This window comes from Arachis hypogaea, chromosome 20 (genome assembly GCF_003086295.3).
Source record: "Arachis hypogaea cultivar Tifrunner chromosome 20, arahy.Tifrunner.gnm2.J5K5, whole genome shotgun sequence".
In the NCBI taxonomy this organism is placed as follows: Eukaryota; Viridiplantae; Streptophyta; class Magnoliopsida; order Fabales; family Fabaceae; genus Arachis; species Arachis hypogaea.
Window position 1 is genome coordinate 25,310,981 of NC_092055.1, and position 12,839 is coordinate 25,323,819.

The window sequence follows — 12,839 nt, forward strand, 5'->3', positions numbered from 1 at the left end:
ATCTAACAAAAAATGCCTAAACCAACAACACAAACGGGACCAAACGAAATGCGCAGAATCAAATAAATACACTTGAATACAACTAAAAGAATTTAAGTCGAAAATCAAATGACTACTTTGCAAAACAACCATGTTCTGGTCCAGGTAATAACTAAAAAACTCTGCCCAAACTAACGAATGATTAATAACTGATAAAAATATTTCAAAGCCATTATATTGGTTGCAACTACCCTAAGAAATTTCCATAAGCTACTTCTTAATTAGTTTAATTTAATAGTAAAACTAAAAAAATGAGTTTAATATCTCAACACGGGCCGTGTGACATCACTTTGATCTCTCACACGAGCCATGTCACAGTCATCTCCTGTCGAATCTCTCACACGGAGCATGTAACAACCCTTTAACCTATCACACGGGCCATGTGACAGCCATCTGATCTCTCGCACGATCCTTCTCAAAGTGATACACTTTATCACACAGGTCGTGAGACAGCCATCTGATCTCTCGCACAGGACGTATCAAAGCGAGCCACTTTCTCACACAGATCGTGTGACAACCATCTGACCTCTCGCATAGGCCGTGTCAAAAAGAACCACTTTCTCACACGGCCCATGTGAAAGCCCACGGAACCCCGGGGTGTCTAGTCAAACGGAATTAACATCAAACATGAATTACAAATTAAATGATGAAATCCTAAATCAAACACAAATTAAATAGATGAAAGCCAAAAATTGGCTGGATAAAACTGCCACGTGTTTCCCCTACCAAACTCCGTTAACAATTGAACTGGAAACTCTAAGATCATCAAAATCACAGGTATAATCAAATCTTAAATCTCAAAATTGAGTTCAGCCACGTAAAACAACCAGTTGCATAAAATCGCGGAGGGTTGAAGACTACGTACTTCAAAGACAGTGACGTAATCACCAGGGGAGTCAACTATCACACCCCCGATTTCGTTGTGGCACCGCGATTTTGTAGTGGTGCCGCAATTTTGTTGCGGCATTGAGGAGAATAAACAGTGCATGTAGCTGGAATTTTCATAGAGAAGGAAAAAAGAGAATATATTCTTTGGAGACAAATCAAACAGATTGGGAAGAAACGAGTTTTAGGAAAAACAAGTGGAAAGCCAGGTGAGAGAGATTCGATGTGAGCCGCGCGTGAGAATGAAAAAATAAGGAAAGGATAATTCAGTAAAGCCACTTTCACCATCAACTAAGTATTCGTAATTGGGTTGCCAACTACGTATTTCGTTGATGAAATAGCATGGCTCAATTGAAATTATAGATATTTTGTGATGTGTAAAGGCTTTGGCATGTAATATAACCATTCAATGAAATTACACCTTCATTCTAATTATTCTATTTTAAGAGCTAAAGTTCTCTCTGTTCTTTTCATGCTAATTCTTTACACCATGAGAATGGCAAAGTTGATTAAGACTATAAATGATTCCTTGATGAATTTTTAATAGAAAAATTTAATAATGGTCAAACGTGGAACATAACTTTAATGTATCAAAAATTAAAATCTTGAGTTTTATTTATACTTAGTTTATTAATTGTTAATAAATTCTAAAGGTTTAAGGACGCAAAAAAGTTAGATAATTAAATAATTTTTTAAACTAAATTTAATCAACTCATTGTGTATGTGCTATTGTTGTTTCTTCTTTTTCTTCTTCTCCTTCTTCTTTTTCTTCTTTTTTTTCTTTCATTATCGTCGTCATTGTCACCACCACCACCACTTCCTCTTCTTTTCCATCCTCCTCCTTCTTTTATTATTTGATTTTTTTTCTCTTTTTTCTTTTGTTCTCATTTAATTTTTCTCTTCTTTATTTTTCATCCTTCTTCTTCATCATCATCTTAGATAAATATCATACAATTAGTTTAATAATAACAAAAGCACATCATTTAGTTATAAATGACACCAAAATTTTTTATGAATGACATAAAAATTTTTGATAAATGATATAAAAAATTTGTTGAATGGCACAAAAAATCTTTAAAGGGTCATCACAAATTCAAAATTGACTCACTCAACTAATAAAATACATTTAAATGTATTTTAGAATCAAAAGACACATTAAATTATTGCAAATAGCACATAAATGACTAAATCTCTTATATATTAATTTAATACTACACAATCAATTCAGTGCTAATAAAAACAAATTATTTAGTTAAAAATTATACAGAAATTTTCGGTAAATGAAATAAAAAATCTTTAAAAAATCACAAGTACAAAACATAAACTCACTAGACCAACAAAGTATATATTCAAATGTGTTTTGGAATAAAAAAATATATTTATTTGTTACAAATAATACAGAAATGACTAGACCTCTTATATATGAATTCAATGCCACTCAATTAGTTCAATGATAAGAAAAATATATTATTTAATTAAAAATAACACAATTAAAAAATTTTTGTGTCATAATTAAAAAATTTTGGCATCAAAATTAAGAAATTTTCTATGTCACAATTAAAAAGTTCTCCTCCTCCTCCTCCTCCTCCTCCTCCTCCTCCTCCTCCTCCTCATCATCATCATCATCATCATCATCATCATCATCATCATCATCATCATCATCTTGTATTTTACCCTCTTTTATCATCATCATCATCTTGTATTACCCTATTAACAAGAACATGTGTCATGGTTAAAAAGTGTTAGTGTCAAAATTAAGAAACTTCTTTTTATCACAATTAAAAAATTTTGGTGTTATTTTTTTGATAAATTATATACAATTCAAAAACTCTCCTCCTCTTCTTCATTATCATCATCATCACCCTCTCATAATTCTTCTTATTTCATTATCTTAACAAGAATACAAACAAAAAAGAAGAGAAATAACTCAAATAAAGAAGAAGAAGAAATAAAAAAGGTTACAATAACTACCTAGAAGAGGAGGAGGAGAAGAAATAAAAAAAAACGTAACAGTAATAAAAGAATGATAAGAAAAAAAACAAGAAAATAAAGTATGTGATTCATCTGTGTGTGGATGATTATCGTTAAATTTGTGCTAATTCAATTGAATTTGATGGACAAAATATTTGAATATTTAATGAAACCGTCAAAAATAAAAAATAGTATCTAAATTAATAACTAACTTTACCTAATTTTTTTTAGGGTAAAGTACTAAATTGGCCCCCTAGGTTTGGGCGTAATTCTGTTTTAGTCCTTAAGGTTTAAAGTGTTCTATTTGAATCCAAAAAAGTTTTATTTAGCATTAATTTAGTCCCAGAGTGAGGTCAAAGTTAAATAATTAACGGAATGTCCTACATAACAACAGTACAAGAACAAAATCGATAACCTGGAGACAAGTACAAGCTCTAGAGGCACAAAATCAACCGTGGATGTATCAATACATTTATTTATTATTTTTCTTATAATATAAATAAAATATTTTCTATAGAACTAAAGAGAATGATAAATAAATGTATTGATGCATCAACAGTTGATTTTGTGCCTATAAAGCTTGTACTTGTTCTCCAAATTATCGATTTTGTTCTTGTACTGTTGTTATGTAGGACATTCCGTTAATTATTTAACTTTGATGTCACTGTGGGACTAAATTGATGCTAAATGAAACTTTTTTAGATTCAAATAAGACACTTTAAACCTTAAGGACCAAAGCACTCCCAAACATAGAGGACCAATTTAGTACTTTATCCATTTTTATTCTTAAAACAAACAGTAAAACCATCATATAAAAATTTAAATATAAATTAAAATATACAATAACTAATATATTATACTTATTTATGTAATCCTATAAAATAGAACAAAAGGTAAAATTTCCAAATATAAATACAATAAGCCCTGAAATTTTTTTCATAGAAATTTAGGTGTTTGCATAAAAATTTAGTTAGACATCTATTTGATTTTTATTTGTAGTCTAGCTAAATAAATTGTGTGATGCCTAAAAATTCTGTTTTAAGCTAGTATTCGTCTTTTTTTCTTTCAAATTATAAATAAAGAAAAAGAGTAAAGTAACCATTAGGTCTTGGAAGATTTTGACTTCAGACAAATTAATCCCTAAATAAAAAAAAGTATCAATTTGATCCTACAGAATAGTAAATAATAGACACATGATGTTCTTCTATTAATTCATCAACTAAAACATAATGGTGATGTTTATATGTACGATTAATTATTCTGACATGTCTATCTATAAAAGATAGTCATGTAGATAACAACTTTTGAAGCAAAATTTCACTTATTTTGATAAGATTTATGATAAATAGAGAATAGTTGATAAAGGATATATAAAAACTCAAAAAATAATAAATGCTTCACTGTCTAAAACTATATCATTTTTCTGCATATGATAGTAACGAGACATGCACCACTATAAATAACGAAATACATGGACAATTCAGTTTTATTTCGTACTATTTATTAATAGAAGGACATACATGTCTATCGTTTGCTATCTTAGAAAACTTAATTGATACTTTTTTTTTTCTTCAAGAACAAATTAGTCCAAAGCCAACATCTTTGAGGATCTAATTGTCACTTTACTCTAAAAAAAAGATTATAGGACATTGATGCATGTTTTGTCTTATGGTACCTCTTTAATTCCTCGCAACGTGCAAAATTCGCCGAATGAAAATCCTGTGCTGATTAGTGATTATTAGGTCTTTTCCAAACCTCATTTCCAAAGACATTGCATTTGAAAGGTAGAGAGATAGTTACGTTTTTTATCATTTAGTTTAAGGTGAGTTCTCCTGTGTAGATAATAAGATTCCATCTACATGTGTAGATAAGCGCTGGCAATTTCTGAGTGCGACAAGTGCTGATAAGGTTTAGACATTTTCTGCACACTTGCAGGTTGTTGCAAGGTATATACTTGAAAAGTTTACACAGTAATTAATAATTTATCCGCATGATAATTATGCCTTGGTAATATGGGTTTTTTTTGTATTGTTTATTGTTTGAAATGCATAGTATTAAGCCCTTTAAAAAAAAATACGGCCACTAGTACTTTTAATTAAAAATATTAGTTGTATCCTTTTTTCAATGGGCCTAATACTATGCATTTCAAACAATAAACAATACAAAAAAATCCCGTGTTACCAAAGCATAATTATCATCGGATAAATTACTAATTACTGTATAAATCCTTTAAGTATGACCCTGCAACAACCACAACAACTGCAACAACCTGCAAGTGTGCATAAAATGTCTAAACTCTATCAACACTTGTCACATTTAAAAACTGCCAACACTTATCTACATGTGTAGATGAAATCTTAATATCTACACTCGCTTTGATTTAATTTGATGCTTTTTTGCGGTTACAACTGATGCCATGAGACCAAAGGAATAACTCACTCCGGCTCAATCTGAAAATATATTAAATTAAAATATAGGATAAAATATTATTTTACTTTTTACATTTTTGTCAGATCTTAATTTATTTTTTAACCTTTTAAATGTCTTATTTTTATTTCAAAAATTTTCAAGCGAGATTAATATTATCCGACTAGTAAATTTGACACAAATAATTAATAAAATGATTGACAGGAACATTAATATTATTAGTTAAGTCATATCTTCTTGTTTTATATAAAAAAATATATCAAAATCTTTTTTAACATTCTATTTTTTTGTTTTTTTTTTTTTTTTTTTACAAAATCTCAAATTCTATCCATCAATCAGTCTCTAGAATAAAAAAAAAAAATCTTTTATACAAGTAATCATTAATAAATTGATTATGTATTGAATATCAAATGTTATTAATTTTTTAATATACTAATTGTTAGTGTTAAATTTAACGATGAGACAATATTAATTTTGTTTAAATTATTTTGAGATTAAAATAGAATATTTAAAATATTATAAATCAAATTAAGACTTGACACAAACCTTTGACACTAAAATAATAATCTACCCTAAAATATATAATATGAAAATAACTAATGTTCTAAAAACCGAACCGGACCGATTGATCGAACCGATTCAACAAAAAACCGGCAAAGAAAATGGTCCGATCCAGTGTGTAAAACCGCAAAATAAAAATCGCTCAAGAACTGCTGAACCGGTCGGTTACCGGCAGATCGGACCGGACCGGAACCCGGCCGGTTTACAGAAAACGATGTCGTTTTCTTCCTTGAAAGGCAAAAAGCACGCGTTATCCCCCATTCCCCCCTTCTCCAACTCCTTCCTTCAGCAAAGAGCAAATTGCCCTAGCCTCCACCAAAGAAAGCAAACCCTAGCCTCCACCAATAGTTGTCGCCGAATGTCGGAGTGAGAGACTGCTGCCGCCGTCCATCGCACTCAAGAACTTCCGTCTTCGTGCTCTCGGTCCTCTCGCCGGATCCTCCACGTTGGGTGCTCGCATCTCGCCGTTCTCCTCTGTGCTCGGCTGCTCGCGCCTCCCTCCGCCAGTGAGTGCTCGAGCTGTGCGTGTTGGTTGCTGCTCGTCGTCCGTGGTTGTCTCTGCTCGATTCTGCCTCCCAGTCTCATTCGAGTCTTGTCTCAGTCACTGGCATCTCGTGGTTCGTCTGTCTCGTTGCCGGCGGCAGAAGCAACTCGTGGGGTTGTCTCTTGCTTCGTCGCCTTCCGTGGGGTGGTCGCCGACTCGCCGTCGACCGTTGGTGAGTCCCTGCACCGTCCTTCCCTGTTCTCTCTTTTTCAGATTTCCCTTCTCCTGTATTTTTGCATGTTGCTGAATTGCTAATCAAATTTGCCTTGTTGATAATCTAAATGTTACTGTAAATTAGGACTTTACTTGGATTTGTTAAATTTGTTGCTGTAACTTGAATTTGTGGCTGAATTTGTTGCTTCCTAGTCACAGAATCAGAACAGAATACTTAGTTAGTGCTTGGTTGATTGGCTTTGCTCACTGATTGTATTTGATGATAAATTTTAAATTGATAACTTTTAAATTTTAAATTTGCACTGCCTGTTACTGATTCACTGTTCCTTCAGTACTTTTTGTTGTTGTTAATCATTGTGATGAGCTTTATTAAAATTGGGTTGAAAACTGTTGAATCTTTTTTCATTTTTCATTGTTCTTAACTTCTGTTCTTATTAAAAAATTTGCTATTGGTGATCTTTTGATTTATTATATGCTTCATGTTTTTAATTTCACTCTGCTTCTAGGCTTTGAAATCAGTTTATGAAAACTGTGATGCAATTATTTAGTTGGATGTCTGATGTAATTAATTATTGAGTTCAAGAGATTGAGTTTTTGATTTGCAAGGTGATTTTTGGTTGATTTTTTATTTAATTTGGTAATGGTGTTTATGATTGGGGTTATTTCAATGCATATTTGTATCTGTGTTATTAATCAAAGTCATGTCAAGGCCATGCAAGTTTATTCAATGTAGTTAAGCATTACTTGCCTAGTCCAGTATGTATGCTCTCTGGTTCCTAGAGTAAACATTTTGTGAATTCATGAATATTATAATGTTTCTTGGAGACAAATTCACAGGAGGAGCATTGTATAATCTCATGTTAACAACAGAGACAAAAATTCACCGCACTACACTACATAATCATGCATCTAAGCTCATATCTATTTCCAGTTAGTTTGTAGTTTTGTACTATATGTGATTTCTACATATCATCGTAAAAGAAAAAATAACACTGGTTACAATTGTTTGCTGAAAATGTGAACTTAAGTCATGAAAGTTGTTTGTATAATGTGAGATCTCAATGAATAAGTAGCTTTGCATTGTATTCAATGATTATATTATCTGAATGATAGTGTTGTCATGAGACAAAAAATGGGATGAGTTATATTTTAGGATGTTTATTTATAATTTATTTATTATTTTATTTTAAAACGGTTTTTCCGGTTGAACCATGGTTAGACCGGTTGGACCAATAAACCAGTAAACCAGTAACTAGAGCGGTTCGATGACCGGTTCGGTTCTCAGAACCTTGAAAATAACATTACTCCAAATTAGCATGTCTATCCAACTATATATTTTGGTTCTTTTTTATTTTTTGGAACATTAAATTTTTTGGTTCTTGTATTTCCTTTTTCGGCATATAATATTGGGCCTGGTTACCAAATGACGTTGTAGAAGGCCGCTGTGGGAGAAGGTGGGCTTATTAAATTCACAATGTTATGTTCTCTAGTGCAGTTCGTGGGCTTTATTCGGCATGGGTACTGGATCCGAACCGGATAACAAACTCGGATATGGATCCTTCAGACTCTGCCTCTGAAGGCTGAACTCTGAAGTCGAAACTCTCGTCTCAAGCTCTCAATTTTGGAATCTGGACGAAGCTCTGTTGCTCCTTTGAAGGTCGACGGCGATTTAAGCCGATGCGGAAGGATGCGATTTTAACGCAATCTTCGCTACCTTGAAAGGGAACACTGTAACCTCTGAGCTTCAGCTTATCCACGTTTTGCAACCATGCGCGCCGTAGCTGCTCGCTTTTCTAACGTAACCTCCAATCTTAACCTTCATTTTTGCCATTTCTATTCTCCAATTCTTTTTAATGCTTAGTAGGTACTCATTAGCTAATTCATTTTATTTCTCTTTTTTTGTTTGGTAGTATTTATGTAAGAGGAGACCTGTGATCAGTGTTCAATCTCGTAATTTTTCATCATATAGTGGCAAAGGTATGAGTTTCTATTTTATCGGTATTTTTGTTTTATAGAGAAAGCTATAGGTACTAATTCTTGTAGAAACTGATATATGGTTTCATGTTGATTTTGGATTTAGGGTTTAGGGTTTAGAGTTTAAAAAATGGTTTGCACATATCACATTTGGATAGATATATGCTTTTCCTGCTGAATTGCTGATTTTGGGCTTATGTATCTAGGGATGTATACACCGAGAGGAATGGTTTCATATTAGAGTGAGAGGAACAAATCTAGATTGTATAATATACACGGACTGGTTTAGTTTCATTTTGTTAGCTGCAATTATGTTGCATAACTTCTTCACTTGCTATTTGGATTTCCAGATGAGCTATCTATTGAACAAGAAGCTGAGAGAAAAGTTGGATGGCTATTAAAGACGATATTTTTCGCCACAGCTGCAGCCGCAGGATACCAGTTCTTTCCTTATATGGGTATCATTTTTAGTAGACTACCAGCATTTTTTTTTATCTTGCAACTATTTTCAAATTGTAATCAGGCATTCATTTACTCGTGGTGGTTCAAACCTGCTGACATTGAGGTTAAAATTTTGAAAATGGAAAATCAGGAGAAAACTTGATGCAGCAGTCAGTTTCACTTTTGCGCGTCAGGGATCCCTTGTATAAAAGGATGGGAGCTTCTAGGTTGACTCGATTCGCAATAGATGGTAATTTTTCTACTATCTATATACCTCTCTATTGCTTGCGATTAATATTTTATGACACATTTATGTGGAAATAAATGGAAGCTATTCATGGTGTATTTGCCTTCTTTTTTTCTATGGGGTTAAATGTTTTTGCCGAGTAGATTCCATTTCTTACGACTTATAACTCGCGACTAGCATACTTTTGTTGTCCTTGTGCTTTGTATTATGGGGAAGAGTTTATGAGACTTTGAATTGGTTGAGAACAATGTTATGGATTTCTTTTGAACTGATTATGCATAGTTACTAAGATTTTTACCGATCTTCAGTGGCTGGTCTTATAGGTGAAAGAGCTACTCTATTTTTATTTGTATATTTTTCTTGAGTAAAGACATGTTTCAGTTATTCGAAACTGAATTTTGCTCAATAACTGAGAAATTGTCTTAACAGTTGACACTTTTTGCTTGTTTGTACCTTTATTGAGTATTCTATGTTTGCAATTATCTATCCATAGTTTGCAATGTGGCAGTGAATAATGATGCTCATGAAACTGATTTAGAATAGTATCCTATGATGCATTATTTTCTTGGATCTTCACTACCTACTGCATAAGTTCATACAAAAAAAAATTTCACTTCCTATTTTCTGAAAGATGAAAGAAGGATGAAGATACTCGAGATGGGTGGAGCTGAAGAGCTCTTAAATATGTTAAGCACGGCTAAGGATGACCGCACACGAAAAGCAGCTTTGGAGGCTCTTGCTGCACTGTCACAATCAGGTTCTACTTTAAAGTCTTATTCTAAATGTGTTATTCATGGGTTCATTTGTTCATTAGTTATCACCTGGATTTCTTTTTATCGTTATTTTTGAGGGAAAAAAAATATTATGACCATGCCATTGGAAAGGTATTCCTATCTTATTAAAGATGAATCATACTTTTGTGGTCTTAACTCTCTTAAACTACCAATTTCCAGCCATCTACTAATTTTGTTTGAAGTTATTCAACTGATATGAGTATGTAGGGAGGAAGACAATCTGTCCATTGATTAATTGAAAGCTTATATTCGTACATTCATGTGGTTTTGTTGGGAATGGATGCTTGTCCTAAATGTTGTTAGGTTCTGAAATATGAAAATTTCCTTTTTCTAAACCTTGAGGGAAGAAGCATCCTATATCAATTTCTTTAGTAGCATGAAACTTGAACTTAATAAAGCCAAAAGGCTTTGTTACACATTGGAATGTCATAAGCATAGTGCATAACATCTCATTTTTCTGTGTCAATCCACTAATTATTATTAATCCCATTTTTAATACCTTAAAAAAGGAAAAGAATGAACTCAAGTGTAATGGGTATTACAGCTGAGGTTGAAAGATATGCAAGAGTACAACCAAATCAATTCTGCTTCACTAGTCTTCTTCTATGTTTTCATTTTTCCACTGATTATTTGATTGAGATAATAAACTTCATTGTAGATAAAGTTCTTGCGTCCCTGCACAATGCTGGGGCCATTTCAATCATTAGGTCTGCACCAAATTCACTTGAGGATGCAGAAGTTGAGAAATTCAAGTTGAGCTTGTTGAAGAGGTTCCAGGATCTGAGGTATGATTTGTCTTCATGATTTATAGTTGAGGAGCTTGCCTTTTTCTTTTGTTGTCTTGAAAACTTGAAATAATTGTATGAGAGAAAGTAAGTTGGCCACAAAGGAGTTTCCTTAGGAAGAGTGAAAATTGCCTTGTATCTCAAATCTTTTGACCAAATCTTATAGGATTATGGTTCAATTAAATTTTTGTTTTGGGATTACTTAATTTTTTGGTGATTTTGCGACTCATTGTTATTTGTTGCCAACCTTGATAAATTGTAAAAATAGTTTATTCTTTGTTGGTATGCTTTCTTTTTCTTGCTAAGAAAAAAATAAATAATAAATTGCTTCATTCTTGTTTTGATCAACCCTTTAAATAAACAAGGGTTTCATATGAAGAAATTGATGGAATTTCGAACTGGATGCAAATATTTTTGTTTGGTAGTTAAAGAAGTTGCAGACCAAGAAACTGAGAAAGGTCCTGGTGAAGTTACATCAGAAAGTATGCAACATGGCCATCACCATTAACCCTCTCAAATCTACAGAGCCCGACAACTGAGCGCCTCTGTTTCCTCTTTTATTTGTAACCAAGCCATTTCCCAGATTAATTACTCATCCACATAATTATCATCAGTTCCATAAGAACTGGAGGTTGTGCTTAATACAGAACAAAAACATCATATATTTAGATCAGGCTCATGAATTCCTCTTCAATAGCAAAGGCCTAAGCACATTTCTAGCATGGTGGGGAACATGAACTTTGTGCATCATTTAACAGAATCATCAGTGGTATTCTCGTCTTTTTCTTTTCTTTTCTTTTCTTTTCTTTTCTTTTCTTTCTATTTTTTTTTTGAATAAAAGGGAAATTTTTATTTTGAAGGCATATTTTAAATTTTATTTAAGCAGAATAGTTACTTTACCATGCACTTCTTTACTAAATGTTTATTGTTATTGGTCAATAAGATACGACAGATACTAATTATTTAAGTTGCTAATGTTTTACTTTTAAGGATTCATGTAAAGTGATGGTAGTTCTATTTTTATTTCCCAATTTCTTTCAATGAAATCTTGAAAGAAATCGGAGCTCCACAAGTTTTGTTCTTTTGGCTTTTAATTTATTATCATTTTTTGGGGGGTGTAATGAACTTGATAAAATAAACATTGCAACCATATAATCTATTAACTAGCGTGTGAATCTGAGAGTTGCACGGGTGCGACCATCAAAAAGCTACTTGCCTGAATAGCTGTAAAATAAATTGAGAGACCGAAACACAAAAATCCTACCTTAACAATCATTATTCTGCGTAATATTCACAACATAAACAAATAATATGCACGACAATTATAGCAATTTGATATTTGTATATCGCTAATTTACATGAATAGTCAAATACATTTGTACAAGTTTTTTTTTTTTTTTTTTTTTTTTTTTTTTTTTTTTTTTTTTTTTTTCTACTTGGTTATTCGTATGCATGGCATCACCATAACAATATCAATGTGCAGATGAACATGAATTCTTGAAGTATCATCATTCATTGCTTCACATTTTGCTCACGAATTTGGTTTCTCTTCCATCTTTATATAAACATAGCGGTCTGGACTGTAATGCCGCAAGAAGGTTAACTCACCCCAATTTTAAATTTTTAAAGCATTCCTTCTCACCTTAATATATAAATATATATCCCAGCCAACACACACTTCATAAGATTGCATACATGAAATAGAATGCTCTCCTCTTTAGGTACAAGAGGCCAAATTTCAAGGATTTGGATCCTCTAAATTTTGAATCTCACTTTAGAAAGTAAAGTATTATCTATCACCATTTATTTCATAAGTGGGACCAAGAAAAAACATGAGAGTGAGAACATTTAGTAGTAAGAAATCTCACTTTATCCTCTAAAGTAAAAATCTAAAATTTAGAAGATCCAAATTCAAATAAGAAAATGGAAATATATAAATATGTATCCCAACAAACACAATTTATAGGTTATTGATAAATCCCAATTTTGTGGTTTAT

The 12,839-nt window shown here is 32.3% G+C and overlaps 1 protein-coding gene across 6 annotated transcripts; it reads left to right on the forward strand.

The window, feature by feature from the left end:
* Window positions 1–6,118: 6,118 nt before the first annotated feature.
* Window positions 6,119–11,831, forward strand: LOC112783272 (uncharacterized). 6 transcript variants are annotated; one of them, XM_072229932.1, is made up of 8 exons: window positions 6,119–6,599; window positions 8,092–8,399; window positions 8,512–8,578; window positions 8,926–9,033; window positions 9,168–9,266; window positions 9,895–10,020; window positions 10,716–10,842; window positions 11,268–11,831. In XM_072229932.1, the coding sequence occupies exons 2-8, from the start codon at window positions 8,370–8,372 to the stop codon at window positions 11,269–11,271; spliced, it is 561 nt and encodes a 186-aa protein (XP_072086033.1). In that variant the 5' UTR covers window positions 6,119–6,599; window positions 8,092–8,369; the 3' UTR covers window positions 11,272–11,831. The 6 variants fall into 6 exon arrangements, with proteins under 6 accessions (XP_072086033.1, XP_025681936.1, XP_072086034.1 ...); XM_025826151.3 differs by having other exon boundaries at window positions 6,133–6,599; window positions 8,097–8,399; XM_072229933.1 differs by having other exon boundaries at window positions 6,136–6,599; window positions 8,037–8,399.
* Window positions 11,832–12,839: the final 1,008 nt, after the last annotated feature.

What these genes read in the sequence shown, in the direction of transcription:
- LOC112783272 (XM_025826149.3), top strand. Translation starts at nt 8,370, where the DNA reads ATGCGCGCCGTAGCTGCTCGCTTTTCTAAC. An exon ending in TTCATCATATAGTGGCAAAG is followed by an intron (nt 8,579 to 8,925) that starts GTATGAGTTTCT and finishes TTGGATTTCCAG; the next exon opens with ATGAGCTATCTATTGAACAA. An exon ending in GACTCGATTCGCAATAGATG is followed by an intron (nt 9,267 to 9,894) that starts GTAATTTTTCTA and finishes ATTTTCTGAAAG; the next exon opens with ATGAAAGAAGGATGAAGATA.